Source organism: Carassius auratus, unplaced genomic scaffold (assembly GCF_003368295.1).
Source record: "Carassius auratus strain Wakin unplaced genomic scaffold, ASM336829v1 scaf_tig00009138, whole genome shotgun sequence".
Classification (NCBI taxonomy): Eukaryota; Metazoa; Chordata; class Actinopteri; order Cypriniformes; family Cyprinidae; genus Carassius; species Carassius auratus.
Genome location: NW_020524007.1, coordinates 24401 through 46928, shown reverse-complemented (window position 1 = coordinate 46928; position 22528 = coordinate 24401). Strand labels below are relative to the sequence as shown.

General features: G+C 35.9%; 2 protein-coding genes across 4 annotated transcripts in view; one reads left to right on the top strand and one right to left on the bottom strand.

The window, feature by feature from the left end:
- Positions 1-58: 58 nt before the first annotated feature.
- On the bottom strand, positions 59-5763 carry LOC113072487 (echinoderm microtubule-associated protein-like 1; the record flags this gene model as incomplete). Its single annotated transcript, XM_026245482.1, has 4 exons — positions 5678-5763; positions 4545-4785; positions 457-642; positions 59-185 (listed from the first exon to the last, which is right to left on the bottom strand). Coding segments are annotated over exons 2-4 (383 nt in total), but the record flags the coding sequence as incomplete, so codon positions are not given.
- Positions 5764-5882: 119 nt separating this feature from the next.
- Positions 5883-22528, top strand: part of LOC113072488 (gastric inhibitory polypeptide receptor-like) — a 32352-nt gene continuing 15706 nt past the window's right edge. For 2 of the 3 annotated variants that reach the window (XM_026245486.1, XM_026245483.1), the window contains exon 1: positions 16702-16938. The gene's annotated coding sequence lies outside the window, so the exon portion shown is untranslated. Of the gene's footprint in view, positions 6014-16701; positions 16939-22528 lie in introns of those variants that run through there. The other variant, XM_026245484.1, reaches the window with a different exon arrangement.

The following is a 22528-nucleotide window of genomic DNA, read 5'->3' as shown; positions in this document are numbered from 1 at the left end:
TTGAAAAGTAATGAGCAATAAATATATATTACAAGATTGTCTTGCGTATAACTCCCACCTTTTGATAGACATCAGCACCTCCTTTTTCGGAGAGGAGGGAGAGGAAGGATAGCCACTCAAGCGTTTTGTTTGCACATAGCCATTTGTCAGTGGCTTGGATGGCAGAGCTTGCAGTATCTGCCGCACTTTATCAGGAAGGAAGAAACACAGGAACACAAGTTATCATCACATGCAAATTATCTCCACCTCCCACATGGAAACTTTTTATGTAACCACTATTTTATGCATTACAATATCCCTGTAGCTCTTAGGGTTGAATTATCTTAATAGAACATAGGATGCGAACACAAAGTAAGAACACTGTAAGTTGCTTTAGATAAGTATCTTTCATTTGGCGGTTTTCTAGGCTCTAAAGACATGATGGCAATAAGCAGAGGGTCATGATGAAGCACTGACCTTTAGTAGGTCCACCTTTCTTGCTGCTGGCCTGTGTGATCTCCTCACAGCAGCCCAGCCTTCTCAAAGCATCCGCCAGTGCCGCCTTCATCAGCTGAATCTCATCCTCCTGCAGCTGCACCCTCTGCTCCAGGTGAGAGATACGGTCATCCATCTCCATCCCACTCCCGGCTGACACATTATCATCTGAAAGAGACAGACAGAGAGTTATCGTATAAGACTTTGTAGAGTTTATCCATATCTGTAAAACTTTTTCTTCTGTGGAATAAAAAAAAAAAAAGATATTCTTGTGCGCCAAAGACAAAAGTCATATAGGTTTTGAAAGACACGAGTGTGAGTAAATAGCCCCTTTCACACTGCAATTCCGGCAAATACACGGGTAATATGTCCCGGCTATTGCTCCCAGGTAGCTAGATTTTGCCCCTTTCACACTCCCATGATTACCCGGAATATGTGCATGCTTTCACAAACAACCCGTAAAGGTCCCGTAATGACACGTGACATCACGGCGTGACGTGTAATGTCTACGAGTGGAAAACATAAGGCCAGTTAAACTTTCACTTAAGCTGGCGAACGATCTCAGAGTCAGCAAGGATTTGTTTTTTTTTATTATTATCAGAAATTGAATCTTTGATATATATATATATATATACCTACAATTCATTGTGTGGGCCCAGATATTGTGAAAACTTTATGTTAAAAATAAATACAAAAATAACAAGCTAAAGTTATTATGAATGGGGTTTCAGTTTACATCTTGATTTTTGCATTTAAATTAAGTTAGAATATTTACAATTTACTATTAATATATGAACATTTTAATTTAATAAAATATATTACATTAAATCATCCTGATGTCCCTTGAAAGTTTTTCAGGGCCCCTGGTTGAGAAATACTACTTTAATTTTTTTTTTTTTTTACATTTTTTTATTTATTTATTTAATACAATTTTGATAGAGCCTGCAGAAAGAATTTGGTTCAAAAAGTTACCCCATTTACCCTAAAGTGGAAAGTCCATTTTAAATTTACAATATTTGCTAGGATACCTGTCATTTCATACATCCACTATAACAACACTGGGATCTAGTTAGTTGTAAGTAATTGAAAAAAGTAGTAGTTCAAAGAAAACCTTGTTTGCACGAATAAAAATGTGTACATTTTTGAAACACCTGTGATATATATTTATCCATCAAAATGTGGTCTTACCACAAAAAATCCATTAAAATCACAAAAAAAGAAAAGAAAAAAACTCAAAGCCTAAGCAAAAAATTGAGAAAGTTTAAAATGGTAACAATGCTCATTCACTGTGGCAGCCATCAAATGGGTTTCATTTAAATATACAAATTCTAAATATCCACAACAAACAAAACAAAAATGTTTTTTAATTTAGCTCCTCAATATTTTCAGATAAAACAGTGGCTCCTTGTCTCTGTTTCTATCTCAAGGGCAATGCAGCGGGCTCCACACTAACTGTGCATATATTCATAAACCTCTTTAGTGCCTGCCACTGCTAACACTTGGAGAACACAGCTGTAAGCAGCTTCAGCAGGTGGTGAGCACATCAACTGAAATATAAAAGTGAAAGAAAAAATGGGAGGCAAAAAGTGGAAGGTGAGAAGAAAGCAGGATAAAGCTGAATAGTGATGCTGGAAGACAAAAGCAGTCTGGAGGAAACCGGATGCTCTGTGACCGAGCGTTGAAATATTCATCATCCCGCTCTGCTTGTACTCCCCACCCTACCTGCCATTCCAGTAAGTACTATGTCCACCTGCCAGTCACCCGCTCGGACAGCCTGATCCTCTGCAGCTCTCTAGGGGGTTCCTAAAGGTGCCAAACACCTCCCTGGCCAAGGTTTCTTTCTCCCACCTACCCCGTGGCTTGCTGGATGGCTGATCCCTTGTCTGGACCACCCTTTCTCACCCTCCCCCACCCCTTTACCACTCAGTGCTGTGTGTAAAAGAGTAGAAGGGTGATGTTTGTAACAGGACACTGATTCCCGTCTCCTATGCGGTAGAAAACTGCTGGTGGTGCTGTTGGCTGAGAGAGAGACAGCTTTGGCTCGACTCCAGACCTGTCTGATGCATCGGCCAGGCACCACCAGGAAGTGCACTGACCAGCCTCTCCACCAATGGGACGCTGAAGTGTGTACGTGCACTTGAAGATTTATGGACTAGTTGCTTTATACCCCTAGGGCGCATGCTCATTTTCTTAATCAATACGATTGACATTAGGGATTTTTACTGTACAAATTGAATTGTTAATATCATGGCCTGAGCCCAGATAGCTATGCAGAACCAATGTAAACCATCTAACTGTACAACACCGACAGACACTCTCTCTGACCCAGGCTCATCTATATACCGTCTACACATCCATCTGTCGTCCAGCCAAACCATCTGTCGCAGAAATTGCCCTACTGAAAAACCCAAACAATTACCACTATGTACACCGATACCTATCCTTGAGAGAACCTGTAATTCACAAGAACGAAGAGGAAATAGTCGTTTCTAAGTGACAACAACAACAAGCTGTGCACAATGGGTATAGCATGAGGATGCCATAGTGATAATATTGATTGTTGATTGTGATTGATTGTATATTAAATTCAACATTTTATTAAATCATTTTAACTGTCTTTATCTATTTTATATATACAGTTTTATATATTTGTTAAATGTTTTCTTTTATGTTTGCACTGGCCATATATATATATATATATATATATATATATATATATATATATATATATATTGTATAAATAAAGATAAATATTTATAACATTTAAAGATATTGAACTGTATTTTGTATCAGTGGTTCTCAATAATGGACCACAACACAAAATTAGTGACAAGTCTGTTCTTCAGCACTAGGGGAAAAATTTTCAATGGAAATAATAAAATGCAACTAACCATATAATCATTAAACTAGGATAGCAAACTCAATAGGCTTATTCTCGCTAAAAGGGAGGAGAAACATCTTGTCTTATCCACATCTTTTTCCGTTGAGGTCAAAGGCCATGTGTCCAAACAGACTTTATTATATTTTGATCCACATTTTTCAGCTGGTAGATTGGCTAATACTAATGCAATATTCAGAACAATGTTTTAGACACGTAAAATCACATTTCTGCTGTTGTTTACAACAACATGCATTTATAAAATTGTCAGACATGATGCATATTATTTTTTTCTGCATTTTCTCTTCTTGAGCTTGCTTGCTAATCTAAACTAGGTGTTTCATAAACCTGCCATTGTATAGAAGAGATATTGTTTGCTCTTTGAGAAATCACTTTTGCTTTGGATAAAAACGTCTGCTAAATGCTTGAATGTAAATGCAATGTTTTCATGATAAAACTTACATCATAGTCAAATTCTGTGCTCTGCTCGTTCACAACTTGACTGTGCAAAATATGGCTGCTTTGTAAATAAAAATATTTGGTTTAATGTTTGTTAATGATTGAAATGCTACCAACAGACAAGATGTTGTTTACTACTGAGCTTTATCACTACGGATACACTGTAACCAGGTAAATCCATCTTAATAGGTGCATAATGTTATACACTTGATTACTAGATCACAATAAACAAGTACATTCTTTCCACCAAAAACATTATGCATAGCTGAAATCAAATAACAAAGGCCCAGAGAATCAAACTGAATCAGGATAAAAGGCTCAAAGCGTATCACCAAATGAAAAATGTAAACACACGAGAAATCTCATACTGAAATTCTCCTTATATTTACCAAGAGACTGAATCTCTGAGTAACGTTAGATGTTCATTCTACCTTGGCACTGATCCCAACCGCATATATGCGATAAGAAAATGTCTTTAATTTGCATGTAGGCTATATAAAACTGATCATAATTTAAACAAATGTCTTCATCAATGACAACACTGTTTCTTTTGTTGGAAGAGCCAGACCGACACGTCAATAACACTACACTGCTGGAATGTTCATGTAAAAACGGTTTAATATCAAATACAAAATTCGCTTGCGTTATCGACCTGCGTAATGAAAACAACCATCCCGTGAGGCGCTCTAGCGCATTCATTATGAATGCCGAGTCAAGTCGCTGCCAAACTTACCGTTGCAATACCGAAGCAGAAGCGTGTTCGTGTCACACAGGTTCCCACATGAAGCGACTCGCTCCGACATGTCCTTCTTCTGATCCGTTCCTTTATTGTCTCTTTTAAATCACCGGTCCCCAGATCCGCCTGGCCACTTTCCGGACATACGAGTGAGCCTTCGCTAACGTTACCTCTTCACCGAGCAACCGACGACAACCTGTGCTGCCTGCGTTTCTATAGCAACAGCCTCACCGCTGATCTGCTACCCAGAGGGAACAAGAGAGAATGTTTACTCTCGGAGTCCTATAATATTCAGTCACTACTTTCACCATGAGCATGATGAGTATATATTTAGATAGGTTAGTCAAATTAGCAAGGCCTGAGGGGGCAAAGGCTACAAAAGATATCTGACTATTGTGCACAGGTATGAAAGAGATGAATAGATCATTATTGTCTCGTGTCTCCGGAATACAGATATTTATCTTGGGAATTTACTAGCTAATAATGGTGGTGGTGTCACGAAGTACCATGTCCATGACAAGTCAAGCAACTGTTTTTATATTCTCTAACGGTAGATGGCGGTGTAGGTATGATTAAAACATATAAACACCTAATGTTTTTGTAGGCCTAGGCCAGTGGATTTCACACCTTTCCATGAAGACCCCCTGCACTGTCTACCTATATATCTGACACACCCACCTCAGGTCTTACAGTCTCCACTGATGAGCTGATTAGCTGAATCAGATCTGATAGATGAGGGAGACGTACAAAATGTGCAGGCTGTCCAAGACAGTGTTGTAACCTATTTGGACAGCGAACACTAAGTGTCCCATAACATTTTAAAGCGCCAGCGCCACAAAATCCAAGTTGCGACTGAATATTAAATGATAAAATTAAACATAAATAAAAAAAAAATAAAGTTTTTAAGCAGTCTCTTACAAGGTGGTGATGATAAAATTGAGATAATTATTAGAGGGACGCAAAACATTTTAAAGAAAAAAAAAAAAAATTCTCAAAAATATTATTCTCCAAATCTATTGAGAGATTAGGCCTGCCCTGCTGGGCGCCATCTCTGGAGATGAGCCAATTTACCGTCTTGGCACGACCACCAGAAATCTTATAGATAAATCATTAATGACTAGTGATATTACCTTACGTCGTCTTGAACCATGCCCTCATAAAATGTAAGCAACTATGTCGCGTATCCAGTGTTTCTTTCGACTGTTTAGATTCAGAGCTAGCAATGTCCGATTCACGATTGAATCACTCTATTGATTCGGTTCAATTTCATGAAATGTGTACACGCTTGGCGTGATGGCTTGAATTGGACCGCGATTCAGTGTGAATAATGTGAAAGAAAACTACTAACTTTAAAATACCACAAAATTGTCAAACCTGCAACTACTATCCTTTGCCAGCGATTAAGAAAAACCTTTAAGTTTGACACCTGCACGTGCTGTGAAGGACTTTCTTCCTTCCTACTTCAGGTAGGCTACGCAATCAAAACACATTTATATCAAATACAAAACAAGGGTGAACCTTTTTACTCGAGTCAGTGCACCACTGGGCCTATGTATAATTTTTAATATACATAATTAAATGTTGATGCGTATTTATTGCATAGACCATTTTTAAGTTTTAGTTGGGTTGCTTGTATTTTTCATATATTCTGTGAAGAAAGTGTTTTTCTGGTATGAGATCACAGCTTTAGTAACCACATTGCAGACTTTGGAAAGTATATCCTCATTTGTTTGTTTGTGATCATTTTTATTTACAGAGCTGCAGAAAGTAAACAAGCCTACATCATTGCCTATTCTGTACCTTCATGTTTTTGCTCTTGTTGTGGCTTGTCTTATTTTGCCTGATCACTGAACAACTATTTATTTTTGCATCAGTGAGCTGAGAATTCAATTGACACTGAGGCCTCAACAGCCATCTTTGTGTTTGTTTATAATTTTCCCTTTCATTAAACCAAAACAAGTGAGGCTCTGCAGTGATGTTCATTTTACCATTTAATCATGAAGTGACTTAAGCTAACCGATTCTCAAGCTATTTTTGTGCAGCTCTATCACACCCCTCATTCACAAATGTAAAGTAGTTATTGTTAACAGTGGCTTGTTAATGGCTATGGGTTGTGCTTATGTGAGATCATTATGCAGTTCAGGCAAATTGATAACTGGTAAATTGACTTGATGTTTGGGGTTTATTTGCATGTGCACCATTGCTCAATTTACTTCTCATTTCATCCCTCACTGGCAGCGTGCCAGGGGGAGAAAGAACAGAACTCTCATATGGATGTGTGTATGTGTGTGTGTGTGTGTGCACTGTGTAAGGTCAGAGTTTTTCTGATTATACACTATTGAATGGTTGAATGGAACAGAAAGAATTTTAATTGGGTTATAGACAAAAGGAGAATGAGAAAGATATGCATTGTGAATTTTGTTTTTATTGATTTTTCCTTCATTCTACTAAAAGGCCCCGCTCTGCAGACACTGCAGAATTTGAAGGATTAAAAAATGCTAACTTAAGTCTCAAAGTACTACAATACATTTTCTTGACAAAGTGAAATACTTCATAATCTGATGTGCACTTTCAAAAGCTTGGGAAACTTGTTTGCAATTAAATTTTAAGAGGTATCATTTTCTTTAAATAGATAATCACTAGAGTGCTTTGATTTTTTTTCTTTTTTTATGTGGTGATATGTTTTAGCAGTTGTTTAATATTTCATCCCCTAGAATCAGTTCTCAGTTGCATCCATTTGAACTGATAACTTAATTGCAGTTGCTTGGCTGGTGCAAGAAGTGCAATTTGCAACCTGCCATCACAGTCCATTACGTTCAACTATCAAGAATCGATAGACTGACTGACTGACTGATGGATTTATGCTTGACATTAACCAGATGACACCTTTTCTCCTTGTATACATCCTCCCATTGAAATTTCAACAAGAGATTTGTTGTCTTGTCATATTTCAATAGAGGTTACTTTTGTTTTTCATACACTTGGTTGTATAACTTTAAAATGTAGTTGGTCCATGTGTGGAAGAGTGAATATGCAAATAATTTTGGAATTAAGGAAATACACTTGGAATCTTATAGACCAACGCTACTTTGTCGTCATCGAAGGTTAACTCCCCTTTTTGGGGGAAAACAAACGGATTCCTGATACAGAACTCGCTCCAGGGACCTTTTGTTTTTCATTGTTTCTGATGTGTACAGGCCTGTCAGACACAATTACAAACAGATATTGTATAATAGTTTGTTTAGTCCTAGCCTGCGAATATTTGAAACTTAAAATCAGTTAACAGCCAAGGTAGCGTTCTTATGAGAGCTAACGTTAATCACGTATACTAGCAGCTTCGTATTTCTAACTACAACAAAACTGTCAATAGCTTAAATCAAGTAATATATGATCCAAGTAAACCACCGACTCCTCTTGACATGGCCTCATTGTCTAGTTTATCATACTGTGAGTATGTTAATGACAAAAATAGGCTACTTGGTGATTCCACGAGATAATGGTAACGTTAGATGTCCATATTTGGCCACTGCGTGGGGTTATTAATCCAGTTTTCGACCATTTCAAAGAGAAACCTCTGTAAACACCGGATCCAGTAGCTTCATTAAATACCTCTCACGGTCCTCGGCCGGCAAAGAGAGTGTGTATGTTTCTGCCATTTTTGCTATCAAGAAATTAGAGCGAGTTCTGTATCAGGGGAATCCGTTTGTTTTCCCCCAAAAAAGGGGCGTTAAACTTCGATGACGCAAAAGTAGCGTTGGTCTATCAGTTGTTTGGTATTATGGGTAGAGAAATTTCAAGTCCTTTAATATATAATGATATAAGGATCTTTGAGGGCCACTGTCCTGACTTTAGCTCCAAATTGCCTCAGTACACCTGTCTGGAAGTTTCTAGTAACAATAAGACCTTGATTAGCTTGTTCAGGTGTGTTTAATTGGTTGGAGCGAAACTCTGCAGGACAGTGGCCCTCCAGGAACAAGTTTGGACTTGTATAATTAAAATGATTTATGGTCTGAGTTTTCTTTTTAATTATAGTAACAATATAATTTACAGCTATTAATGGAAATGTTTTTTTTGTATACATTAAAGGGTTACTCCACCCCAAAATGAAAATGTTTCCATTAATCACTTACCCCCATGTCGTTCCAAACTCGCAGAAGCTTCTATCTTCTTCGTAATACAATTTCAGGTATTTTGGATGAAAACCGGTAGGCTTGTGACTGTCCCATAGACTGCCAAGTAAAGTACACTGTCAAGGTCCAGCAAATTATGTAAGACATCGTCAGAATAGTCCATCTGCCATCAGTGGTTTAACCGTAATGTTATTAAGTGACGAGAATACTTTGTGTATGCAAAGAAAATAAAAATAAAGACTTTATTCAATAATTTGTCTCCTTTTTATCTCTCCGCATCACCGTAGCACCATTTTGAAGAATATCCACTGAACACAAATTGTGTCGTGTCAGCCACGACAAAAGGATACAGGGACACAGAAGAGCGTACACTGCTTGTGTCCAGTGGATATTCTCCAAAATGGTGCTACGGTGATGCGGAGAGATAAAAAGGAGACAAATTATTGAATAAAGTCTTTTTTTTTTTGTGTACAAAAAGTACAGTATTCTCATCGCTTCATAACATTATGGTTGAACCACTGATGGCAGATGGACTATTATGACAATGCTTTTCATACCTTTTCTGGACTTTGACAGTGTATTTTACTTGGCAGTCAATGGGACAGTCACAAGCCTCCTGGTTTTCATCCAAAATATCTTAAATTATGTTCAGAAGAAGAATGAAGCTTTTACGGGTTTGGAACAACATGGGGGTAAGTGATTAATGGCAAAATTTTCATTTTGGGGTGGAGTATCCCTTTAACTGAACATTTGATGGGAAAAAGTTTTACAAATGTGTAATGTAAAAATTATACAATACAGTATATTAAATAATTTTAAGATTAAGTTTAAAAGAGGCTTAAAAGAGGCATTTAAAATAAGTTTTTTAAAATAATTCAGAAACACATAAATGTAAAAAAAATTGTGCAGAGTCGGTGTTGGCAGGACAAATGGTAATCTGAACTACTAGTGGAAAAATACTTGGTGTTTGAGCTGATTTTGGCATGTTTAGTGAAATATGTCCAAGTTTTCATAGTTATAACTCATACAGTAGATAGAACTTCGCTCTTTTGGTCAATTGTTGACTCAATCAATACTCTAAAGGTCACTTGAGAAACTAGTTTTGACAGTAAATGCCATTGTATTGTCAAAATAATCATTTTACCAGACAGTTACTCAACAGATACTTATCTTGTCATGTCAAAGACACTGCACACCCATATACTGTAAAAATATCTTAATGCACGAGTAATACTCTTGATGCATGAGTAACTGCTGATGAGGAAGTACAGTTGAAAAATCCTTATTTTTTTATCTAGCATTTCTACTTCTGCGTATATAAGCCTACCTGCCAGGACAAGTTCTTTGTGAACATGGCACTGTTGCCATGATAATAGTAAACAAACAGACCTACTAAACAATAGATACACCTGAACACATTTGCATCTTAATTCAGATTACTAGCTCTACGTTTTTTGGCATCTTGACAGGGTCACATTCCATTAGTGTGACGCATGACCTATCAGACCTGGAAGCCAATTTCATTTGCCGCAAATGCTGGGTTACTTCACATGGAGGGCCCAACTGGGGTAGGCCTGAAGGTTCAGCTGTCCTGCTTTCAAAAAAGAATGCCCCAAAAATTATCAGTCTGATAATGTGTTTTCTTATGACTAGCAGTATGACATAACCACACAGCTGTTTCTGCCTGGAGCAACTCTGCCAGATCAAGACTATTGAGTGTGTCCCTGTGGTAGTTAGTAACCTATCTTTAACTCAATCTAGACTTTGTAGTTTTCCATCTGCATAGTGCAAGGTTTATCATATAAACCATGGACCAAAGTTGAAGAAAGTTGTATGTCTAGGAAAAGTGATTGAGCTATTATACAATACATATGTTTTTATTTAAAGGGATAATTCTGTCATCATTTACACACCCTCATATCATTCTACATCTCTATGCATTTCTTTCTTCCACAAACTCCAGAGACAATATGTATACGGTAAGCCTCTTGACGTACACTGTATAGCCAAAAAAAAAAAAAAAAACAGTATGAGGGTGAGTAAAAAGGGATGGATGAATGTAGAGGAAAAAGTGATTGTCAGAGGGGCTGCACTTTCGGAAGAAGAAAGAGCATCTAAAAGCTGTGCCCCTGCCAAGAAATGTCCTGCATCTATTGATAAGAATGTCTTGGCAATCAAGTATTTTTGCTCTTACGTGTTGGGCCTTGCACTCATCACAGAACCACTCCAGCAGATGGCTAATGAGTAAAATGCTGGTTTCTTTTGCTCTGAAAGAGTTCCTCTTTGCATTTAAGCGTGAAGAATAGACATGTTGATGGCGTCTGGCAAGATTTTCAAAAGACCTGTCGTCCTGTGATTTATTCGCATTGTGAACAATGATGTCATTTCACAAAGCCCTTTAATAAAGGGACCAATTCTCAAGATGCTTATGAGCATGCCTATTATTACCATTCTGGCTGTTTATTAGTACTTATTTAAACACATATCCTGCATTAACATATTCATATAGAAAAGCATACTTTTTTTGTTCAAAGAAAAAAATTATAACATAGCCTAATTTATTGCTGTCTATGGGGGATCAGAGAGCTCTCAGATTTCATCAAAGATATCTTAATTTGTGTTCTGAAGATGAATGAAGGTCTTACGGGTTTAGAACGAACATGAAATTGAGGACTTAATGACAGAATTTTCATTTTTGGGTGAACTATATGGATGGTAGGTAATTTGTAGTTAATGGTTTGTTAATAGCGAGAATTAAACCTTAAAATTAAGTGTGACCAATATTTATAGTTATGCCATCTTATTCTCATTACAATAACCCCTAAAAAAAATGGCCCATATAATCATAAATGGCATCATGCAAAAGAAATGTGTCTTTAAGAAAATCTACAATTCAATTATTTGATTGATTTAACAGTTGCTGGCATTTCCCAACAGATTTTAACAGCCATTTGTTGATGTCATAAAATGCTGATAAAAGAAAACAAAGATTTTGAGTTAAATGCTATGTTATGAAAGCCATTGCCACAATCACTAGAAGGAATGTTTTTAAAGACTCTGACTAAAATGGCATTTTGATTTTGATTTTATATTTAGGACATGTATACTTAATCCCATTTCTGTCAGTTCTGGTGATTCGCATGGATTGTAGGTATAAAGGTGCCAGATACTGAGGTAATGGGAATTAAGAATGCAGTAAATCTGTGCTGGCAAACTAGACTCGTCAGATCAGCTCGCTGACATGTTCCTGGATGATTTTTGGGTTTTGCTTCAATTGAGCGCAAAATTTATTTCAATGGTTTGCAAAAGTACTATTTTCTGTTGGTATGCTTTATTTATTTGGTATGATGTCAGAAACTTTTTAGGAAGTTTAGGTAAATCATTTTGTTTAGAACTGAATCATTTCAATTGCATATACTGATACTGCATCACATCTTCTTGTTTTCCATCCCATGTTAAATGTCAAATAATTATTATGATTTACCAGTATACTAACACACAATGTCAATTATATGCCTGGAGGAATCCTAGATGAAGAGTAAAATATTTTTATTGATATTTGTGGGTTGAATGGTTTTGGAACTGGCATACCTTGGGTAAGAAAGTTTAGGGTTAATTAACTGAGCATTCAGGGTATAGGTGGTGGTAAATTAGTCTTGTTTATACTGGAATACACCTTCAGTGTAATGTGGGTTACATATAAGCTTAGAAATTACCTATCTAGCATGTTTAAAGGTAATTGTTTACCTTTTTAGACAAACCTGGAGCCAGTCACATGATAGGACTGTGCACACACAGCTACCTCATTAATTTATCCAGAGAATGTTTAATAAATGTTTCAGCTTGTATGTCTTCAGTTCTATTTTATATTTTGTGCTTTGCCTTAAAAAAAAAAACTTTTTTCATGGTGCTCCATAGCTCCAGTGCAGACCACAACTTCATGCATGAATAGTGTGCACTGTTCAGAATCTCATTTTGGCACTAAACCCATCATCATGTAGACTCATGTGAGCAGTTCTAAATGCTCAGCTCATTTTAATCCAGCAGTAATACAATAAAGAGCTCAAGTGTGGTAAACAAACACTATTACAGGTTGACCTGCCGACCTGTGGGGAATTAAACTGTCGTGAAATGTCTCCCTCCAGCATTTCTCTGGGGTTACCTACTAGGCCAGACACTCAGATGGCCTTCATTTATTTTCCAGTCGTGTTCATCTAACATATAAACATTAGTTATTCACAGCGTAACAAAAATGAAAGTGCTAAATTTACTCCGGCAAATGTTACCAGCAGGACATTGACAAATCTCATTGTCCTTATCGGCTGTAAGTACGGAGAGGAATACTGAGGATAGAGGGAAGGTATTACAGTGCAATTCAAAGTTACAAATACTAAACGTGGAATGTTGCGTATTTTTTAAGATTTACTAATGTTAAGCAGGCTTAAAGCTTTCAACTGCTAAACTAATGCCACTCTAGACATGCTGATTATACAACATACTGGAAGTTGAACAAGGTCTTTTTAACATATTTATATATATAATAGTTTTTTTTGTTTTTTTGAACAGACAAAGTGATTGCCTCAAACAGACAGTTCTGGTACTTTGCTTCCAGCAATTCTTGCCTTTTTTCAAATACTAGAAAAGGTTCATCAACAGTGCTCAACAGACATCACTAAGACATGGCCACCGTCATTGCAGACCTGTCTGGAATGTGTTCATGAGCTAGAATATTTATCATTAAGCTCCCGCTGTAGAGACCAGCTGTCACCTATTGTGAATTTTTTTTTTCAACTTGTTCGTTCATTTCCTCTCAAAGCTCTGCAGCTACTTGGCAGCCTCAGTAGAAAGTGTCAGCTGTAGTGGAAAGTAGACTTCAACTTTTGGAGAAAAGAACCAATGTCTAGAGTTCATGACTCTCACCAAAACGCTGTCAAACATATATTTAGAAATATATAGCTTTTTCTCTTTATTTATTTATCATATTAATTTTCTTCACTGAGATATAGATTTGAATGATTCTGTATATAAATAAACCTTTCAAAACAGAGCTCGGAAAATATCAGTCTGATATACTTCTGTTAAAACCTTCACCCAGCATTGTGTCTCTAAAAATTTAATCTCATTTTAAAATAATATTAAATTGTCATGTTCTAGGTGATTAACTTTATCTTGTTTTTATACATTTAACTAATAATTATAAATCGGTTTGATTTATGTTATTTGCAAAAATTCATTGGATTTTTGTTCATTCATTCATAAAAGATATTAAGCACAATGTCTTCCTGATTTTTGTATGTTTATTCATTTCAATAATATTCATAATTTACCTGGGAGCTGATTTTTATAGTTAATTACTTAGAACTACATTTAACTGATTAAAGTAGATTAAGAAATGTTATTTATTTAAAATATTTTGAAATCCCAATGAAAAAAATTTATGGAAATATACTTCCACAGCCAAGAACATTAAAAAGTAGGCAATTACCATTATGAGCTATATCTATACAAATGTCTCTAAGCAAAATTGGAACGTATGCAAAATGCAATGTATGCAATATGTAACTATCAACCAACAATAAAGTTATTTTTATTAATTATATTTTATATCTAGTTTTACTGAACCAACTTAATATAATGCCTTTGTGTTTGTAGCTATCTAAACTCCCTTTGATGATGAGGAAGCCACATGTAATGCATTGTCCATTTCTTTGTCCTTTAAAATGCAGATTTATGGTGCTTTTCCTCCGAAACCAAGGTTCTTTTCTTGGTGTCGCAACTACTTTGAAATCAATATGCTTAAGTTGATAAGAATGGAGATTCATCTTCATTTACAGCTCTTAAACATGTTGTAAATATCCCAATGGCTGTCATTCCCTTTGGACAAGGACACAATTCTGGAGTATTGATGTATTTCCATTGCTCTTTCCAGACCGATAAGAACTCCAAATAACATTTATCCATCATATTTTTGTTTGTTTCAGTCCTTGCTCTCGGATGTTCAGTGCATGCTCCACTTATGTCTCTCATTTTAATAATGGACATTAATGAGGAAAAACTCCCTGCCAATGAGGTTATTGTCAGCATTTAGCCTTCATACTGTACAAGAAATATGCACACATCCTCATTGAATGTGACAGATTTACAGGTATGAGCTGGCATCTCATCTTAAATCAGCCAGGAACAGTGGCTCGTTCTCGTGCACTTGTGCATTTCACAGAGCTTCACCACCACAGAGCTGTGTGAATAATTTCTCCAAGCCGAGACTGTTTTATGGATAGAAATAAATAATTGGTCGACTCCTATCCCAGACACTTCAGTCTATTTACCCTACACTTTGCTGCTTCTGACATTTCTAGGACACCACTAAATTAATTGTTCACCCAATAATGAAAATTTCGGTCACCACATGCCACGTCTGACCTTCTTTTGCGTGTTATTCCTATTCTAACTTTGTTTAAGGAAGGCAGAGCAGGTGTTTGAAGAAATGTACATTAGAGCTGTCCAGAATTGTCAACTCTTCATTTATCATGTACTGTAGATTAACATTTAACAAAGTAAATGATTTGAAGATCCTGAGATACTCGTTAACCATTGTGTTCTTGTACCTGTGACTTTAAAACTGATTTAGTCATCTGTGTCATTTATGTTCACATTCGAACTTAACTTAGTAAAGTACAAAATACAAAAACTCATGTCCCATTTGAGAATTATACACTATATAGAAAATAATATATGCAAAATTATTCTAGACTAGCAAATTATTCATTATGTCTGTGTCAATTTGAACAATAATCCTATACATTTTCCTTAACTGAAGTGGTAGTTTCACCTTTTCATAGTATAAAATAACAAATAATTTCGCCATAAAAATTAATTAGATTGAACTAATCAGTGAATTCAATTCTGGATCTTGACCTAAAGGAATTCTGTGCTTATATACTCCACAAATGTGTCATCAGGGAGAGTATGTTAAACAATGGTTGCATATCTCAAAAGGCAACTAGCATGAATTATATGAGGAACTAATAATACCAAAGTACATTCCATCTCTTGGCAAATTTTAATTTGAGTAATTCTGGGTTTGGTTCATATCACTCTGCTTACTAATGTCTGTTAATCTCCCATCTTTACTGCTGCCATTGATTTGGGTGTGAAAAGCAGACAAAACCCCTTGTGTTTAAGGCAGGGATACAGTTTGGAATGCCAAACCTTCTCTACCAAATGTAACTCAACCGATAAAATTAGATGACACATTCATCCCAAAATGTACCAGTAATTGCGCTATGTATTAACAGTGAATCCCACTGCAGATTTAAAGTCGCAAACGTATAAAACACATTTAGCCTGGTGGAAAGTAGGTCATTTGTGATTTACCTGAATACAAAGGCTTAATATTAACACCAGGCTAACATTTTGTTAATTGATAATTGACATCAATCCTGACAGCTAACCTGCCATAAAACTGAATTACTACAAGACTTGATCAGTTTCTGCCAGACTAAATAAATTTAATGTTTTAAACATCTATCCTTTTGTTTTAATGCGTATGATCACAGATGTATTTTAACCATACAGTACTGTTTATTGGTTTACAGTACTGTAAGTTGGGTGCGGATTTGTTTAACATAATTGCTATTCTGGAATGCTGAATGTTCAATAACCTGAACAATATTGTTGCTGCTTTGTAGGTTTTGCAAATGACACAATGGTAATGCTGCTATTGGTAGGTGATGACCTATATTCGGTATGATGAACAAGCCTTGACTCAGCCCATGTGAGGAAAGTTTTATAACAATACAAACAGACATTTCAACACCAACAACATTTTCCAGCCCACGCATTTTTAATCCATATCTTTGTTTCATTTATGTTTTATTTTCTTTAATTCGGTTTAATTTCCCAGTAGTTATAGATTCAGTTTATGGTGTCAATTCTCATGAAGTGTGACGCATTTTCGGCTCCTGCCCCTTTAAGGAAGGACAAGAACATCCTTCTGTCTCGCACCGTATTGTAGGTGACGCGCGTCCCCTCCACACGCAGCGTTGTGCGCGCTCTCAGACTGTCTATGTGATGGACGTGGGGAAGCGCAGATTAATTTCTTCAGACTTTGGACGTACAGAATGATTAATTTTGCCGAGAAGCCGAGCGAAACAACTTTTCTCATTTACTGAGGAAATTAGATTGGCTTACAGCACCTTTCAACAAGACCAAAGGAATTCACAGAACAATTCTTGCCACTCAAGAACATGTTACTCTGAACGGTAGGATGGTGAATATTTAATATTTTAGTGAAATTATGATTTGTGTTATGTGTCTATACACTATGACTATCTTATAGCTATTTGATGAGATTCTGATTTTCATCTAAGTGAAAAAGTAAGCTATGATAAAAAATAAAATAAAAAATCTAATGGGTACATTTAATTTCTCATGCTGGTGGGCTATGGTTCTTAACCGACACGCGTTTCACTTGCAAATTAATTTTGGTTGTCCATATGCTTGACGTGACAAGTATTTAACAGTCTAATTCTGTCTGTCTGTGTTGTGGTACTCCAGTATGAATTATTAATAATCTCAGAAGAACTTCCGTTGGTTGGCGTTTTGACTAAATGTGCTCTTGTCCTCGATGGGAAACAGTAGATAACATCCCAGCTAATAGAAACCGACTTACTATGCAAGTATGTCTGAAATTGTTATATCCATAACCAAAGATGTTTATATAGCCTAATAAGTACGAAATGATGTGCTGTTTGTGTATAGTCGCGCCTAAAGGGAGTTGTCACGCGCAGCATTTTAAGGCTACGTTTTTTATAACGTTTATTTGTATAGCTTTATAGCTTTATATATATTAACCGTTGCGCGCATTAAAGTATGATTGGACTCATTGTTTCACATAGCTTGAAATTAATTAATGACGTGCCAATGAAAGGAAAACAAGCGGGATAGTCTTGAGAAAACACAACATGTCTCAACAGCGGAGCTCAAGACTTCTCCAGTACTGTCTGGCCAGTTCTATAGACAGAATATAGGCTATAAAGTGTAATTTAATACACGTGTTATGTGCCAAGGAGACGATGGGCCACAGTGTGTGGTAGCCTAAATAGAAATATAATCACTTTCTCAAATTTTCTCCATGGTAATATTTAGCGCAATCTCAGCCTTTACAGCAGAGTGGTTTATGATAACCCTGAAAAGCTTGTGTTATTACAGTAAAATATGCTATTAAAATGTCAACATTACAAATGACCCATACAATTTAGCATTTTATATCATCTGAAATATTTTAAATAGCCTAGTAAAACGTATTGTTGTTTTTGTAGCTATTTTGTAAAAAGTTAAGGGAGTGTGACCATGGTTAGAATTGATCTAAATTGTAATGTAATGTGATGTTGTTGTTGTTTTTTTTTGGAATGTGAAAAAAAGGACAAAGGAATCAGATGACCTTCTTCCTATTTTCTATTTCATTTATTACTGGCATTTTGGCTCATGTATAACAGTTATTCACATTCTAGGCTGTTTGGCATTTTTGTTGTTGTATGTGTTGAAAGATAAAAGTCTGAGCTTTATTGATTTGTCTAAGAATCTTCTCATTTTTTTAATGCTTTATATTAATATATTCTCTCCTACTGAAGTAATTCCTGGCACTGTTTGTGTGCGAATATGAACCCATTTATTTGAGCTGAGTGTTAAAAGGAGACGGCCTTGGCATCACAGCAGGGGCAGAAAAATACACAGTGCTAATGTTTTTCACCACTTCATCATCATTATAATTAATAGGACTGTGTGTGTGTGTGTGTGTGTTCATGTGAACACTTTCCACTCTACAGTGGAAAACAGCTAATGAAATCCCATCTTTGAGCCCTTTATGCTCACACAGCCAAGAGTTTAGTCTCTCAAATCATCACCGGTGGTTCATTAGGGCATGCATACAGTAGTTTTTTTCCTGCCAGCTTTACATGCTTGATTTGAAACTCTTAGAGGAAACAATTACAGATGCTATGAAAGAAACTGTATCCCTGATTTGGCTTGCAGAATTGTCTGTTGCAGTTCCCGTAAAGACATAAATATGCCGTAAGACCTGAAGAAAGCACTGTCCTATTTGATTATGCTCACGGTTTTCAAGTGCCAAAGGGTTTTACACCTCTTACTTTTTTGGTTGTCTTGAAATATTTGTTCACAGCCTTCTCATTGTATACCGGCATCAGTGTTTGATTTATTCCTGGATCGTACAGTGCTGCTATTTTAATCATCTTGTTTTGTATTTCACTACTTTGGGATACGCCAGGCTGATCCTGACCACAACAGGTATAATGTTCCTACAGCTGTGGGTCTCAGGAGCATCTTGCATTTGCTTTTGCCAGAAATAGAAACTAACTAGAATGTCTATTTTCAGATGATGTGTTAATGATTGTTTTGAAACACATGTTGTCAGAGAGAGAGAGAGAGAGAGAGAGAGAGTGGATGTGCAGCATGGTGGTTTGAATGTTGGGCGAATATTGCAGTATTTTCACGGTTCACTAAACGTCCACTGAGTGCTTGGTTTGGAGAAACGTATCAGAAAGGAATTCAGCACATGGTTTTCTCATTAAAAAAGAAAGACTTGAAAATAAAGGTGTAGTTTTTGACATAAGCATTTTGGTAAGATGGAGATTTCTGCTGTACAAGGAAATAATGTTTCAGAGTAAAAGTGCATATTTAAAGACATTGTCTCTGTGTCAGTGTTTAGTTTTTTTTTTTTAGAAAGCAGTATTACAGTCTGAATTGTAATAGTAAATCTACTATTTACAGATTTTAGGAGCATAAATCAAATTATGTAAAAAAGAAAAAAAAGGCACATAAGATGTGGATGGAGGACTTGGATACACTCTCATGGCAGTTCGTAACTATTTTACATTTTGGCAAATCGGTGGTGACTTTTTATGAATTTGTATGATTTCAGTCATACATTTTCATGCAATAATCTTACCCCCCAATAAAGGTTAGTTTTTAGAATATACCTTTATGCTTGGTTTTATTTAAAGATTATACGCATTCATGTGAAATGTAAAATAGATTATGTTTTTTTCATGAGATTAGAACAGGTACATAGTCTGTTTTCTCGCAAAATATAACTATATGCTTATTTGGACCTCACAGAATTCTTCTACATGTTTGTGGCTTTCTAAAACTAGCAACTCAACAAGGTACTAATTTGCTGCTTATTTATATTTAGTAAGGTAGTTATTAGTGCAAATAAACAGTCAATATGTTATTAATCAGCAACTAGCCTAGTTAATAGAGAGAATTGATCCTTAATAAACTGTCACCAAATTATTACATTCTTGTGGAATTTATTGTCAGTTCCAGTTCCAAGTTTAAAAATAGATTTGATTTGATTTTGAATATTTCTGCATCATTCTTCACAAAGGCTGGACTGCATATGCCCACAGACGATGCATTACGGTCCTGCAGATATAAATAATCTGATACTGCTAATGGAATATCCAAGTTTTTACTTTTTGACCCTTTGAACTATGGGACTGGTTTTGGTAAACCATTTTTAATGTTCATAGATCACTATGAAAGATGTAGTATAGGAATTTTAAACAAGCTGCTTTGAACAGAGAGTTTATGCCATTAACTTTAGTACAAGGAGGTTTCAGTGCTTTAATAGATCTCCAAACATGCCCATTCTGCATTCCAGTTCTCTGAGCGGAGAACAACACTCACCCATCAAACACCATACAGACCTTTGATGATTTATATGAATTATATGTGACTTGTCAAACTAACAAAGCAACATCTAAATCAAACTGTCCAGGGGTTTAAAGCAATGGCTGTCTATTCTGTGCCAAGTGAGCTACAGTTCTTGCAAAAATGACTTTTCCTAACCACTTTGACGTATTCTGTATTTGTTCACATTAGAAAATGACAGGAACATGATGCTGGACACTTGATAGTGCAAACCTGATGTAGCCATTTGAAAATTCTTTAAAGTAATAGTTCACCCACCCCCCAAAAAAAAATTCTGAACTCTCTCTCAGGCCATCCACAATGTAGATGAGTTTGTTTCTTCATCAGAACAGATTTGAAGAAATGTATAGTATCTCTCCTTCTGATGGCACTCATTCACTGCAGATGATCCATTGGTGAGCAAGTGATGTAATGCAAAACAAATTCAAATCTGTACTGATGAAGAAACAAACTCCTCTACATCTTGTAGGGCCTAATGGTGAGTATATTTTCAACAAATGTTTTTGGGTGAACTACTCCTTTAAAAAGTGCATAGATAGATGCCACTGTAGGATATGTTGGCTACTTACATGGGTAATAAATGATGGTGTATTTGAGGTCAGACTGCAGGCAGCCTGTGAGTTGGGTAAACAAGTATATTGCTGTAGCTAATACGTCACTAATGTTGTTGCTGCTTTTAAGGTTTAGCTGTTGTTCCACTTATCAGACAGACTGTTAGTGTGTGAAGGTCTCTGAGTGCAGGACCGCCTAAGACACAAGCTATTACTCTGAAGAGAGAGAGAGAAAAAAACTCTCTTTTAACTCCATTTCTGCCAGAGCTTTGTGAAAAGCATGCCATTTATAAAACGCCAATCCCAAATTCAGTTTGGGTTGAATTTCAAGTATTGTGAAAAATCAAGATGTACTGATGCTTTTCTTAACTTGTATTGATTGTTTGCTGAAACAAATGAGAATTTAGTGAAAAAAAAAAAAAATCCTATTGGTTACATTAATTATATTTTTTGTATAATTAGACAAAGTGTGGTCCTTACTGCAGATTATTTTACTTGATATGAAATACATGATGTCACTGACTACATTACATTACATTACATTTATTCATTTAGCAGACGCTTTTATCCAAAGCGACTTACAGATGAAGACAGTAGAAGCAATCAAAAACAACAAAAAGAGACTACATGGTGGAATTTCAAATGTCCAAAAGTCATTATTTTACAGACAAAATTAAGTTATAAACCGATAAAAAGTTTGCATTAAGGTTTTTTTAAATAAATTATTAATTTTATTTAGCAAGCATGCATTCAATTGATCAAAAGTGACAGTAAAAAATCTTACATTGTTGCAAAAGATTTTTATTTCAAATAGATGTGGTTGAAATCCATTTAAACAAATATTACTGAAGAATTTCAGTTTATTCCGAAAAGCAGCACAACTGTTTTATATATTTTAACAATGTTTCTTGAACAGTAAATCAGCACATGAGCCTCTAAGTGCCGTATCTAAAAATTGTTTGTATTTTTATCAGACTCCTTTGTGTGGGTTTAGTAATTTCACTTTGATGGCAATGAATAGGTTCTTTTCATTGCTGATAAAGTGAAATAACTGCTCATAAACATGAGAGCCTGAGTAAATTAATAATGAACGAAATGACTTTTTATTTGCTAAATGACTACACTGTCTACTTACATTCTCTGTTTTTGTTTTGATCCTAGTTGATTTGTCCGACCAAAATTATTAGTTTTCCAGCTAATGCGATGATGATGTGCCTGAGCAATGTTGCTCTGTTGATTTTTTTTTGGAAACTGATATGTCTGCAATAAAACACACTTGCCAGCTTAACTGGCAGACGAATGCTCTTGCCTTTAAGAGATGTATTGTCTTATGACCTCTTTTCTTATCCTTAAATGGTTACTTGTGAAATGTTGGTTGGTGTGCCATAAAGGTTGGCAAACTGTTGTGATTTAGAGTCATTTGACTGTGCCCAGGGTTCGTTGTAATTATATTTTTTGCTGGGGCACAAATGGATATCCTGGGTTAAGTATACTTGATTAATTAATCAAAATAACTTTAAAGGTGATGCAATACAAACATTGCAGAATTGGTTTCTGGCCTTCATGG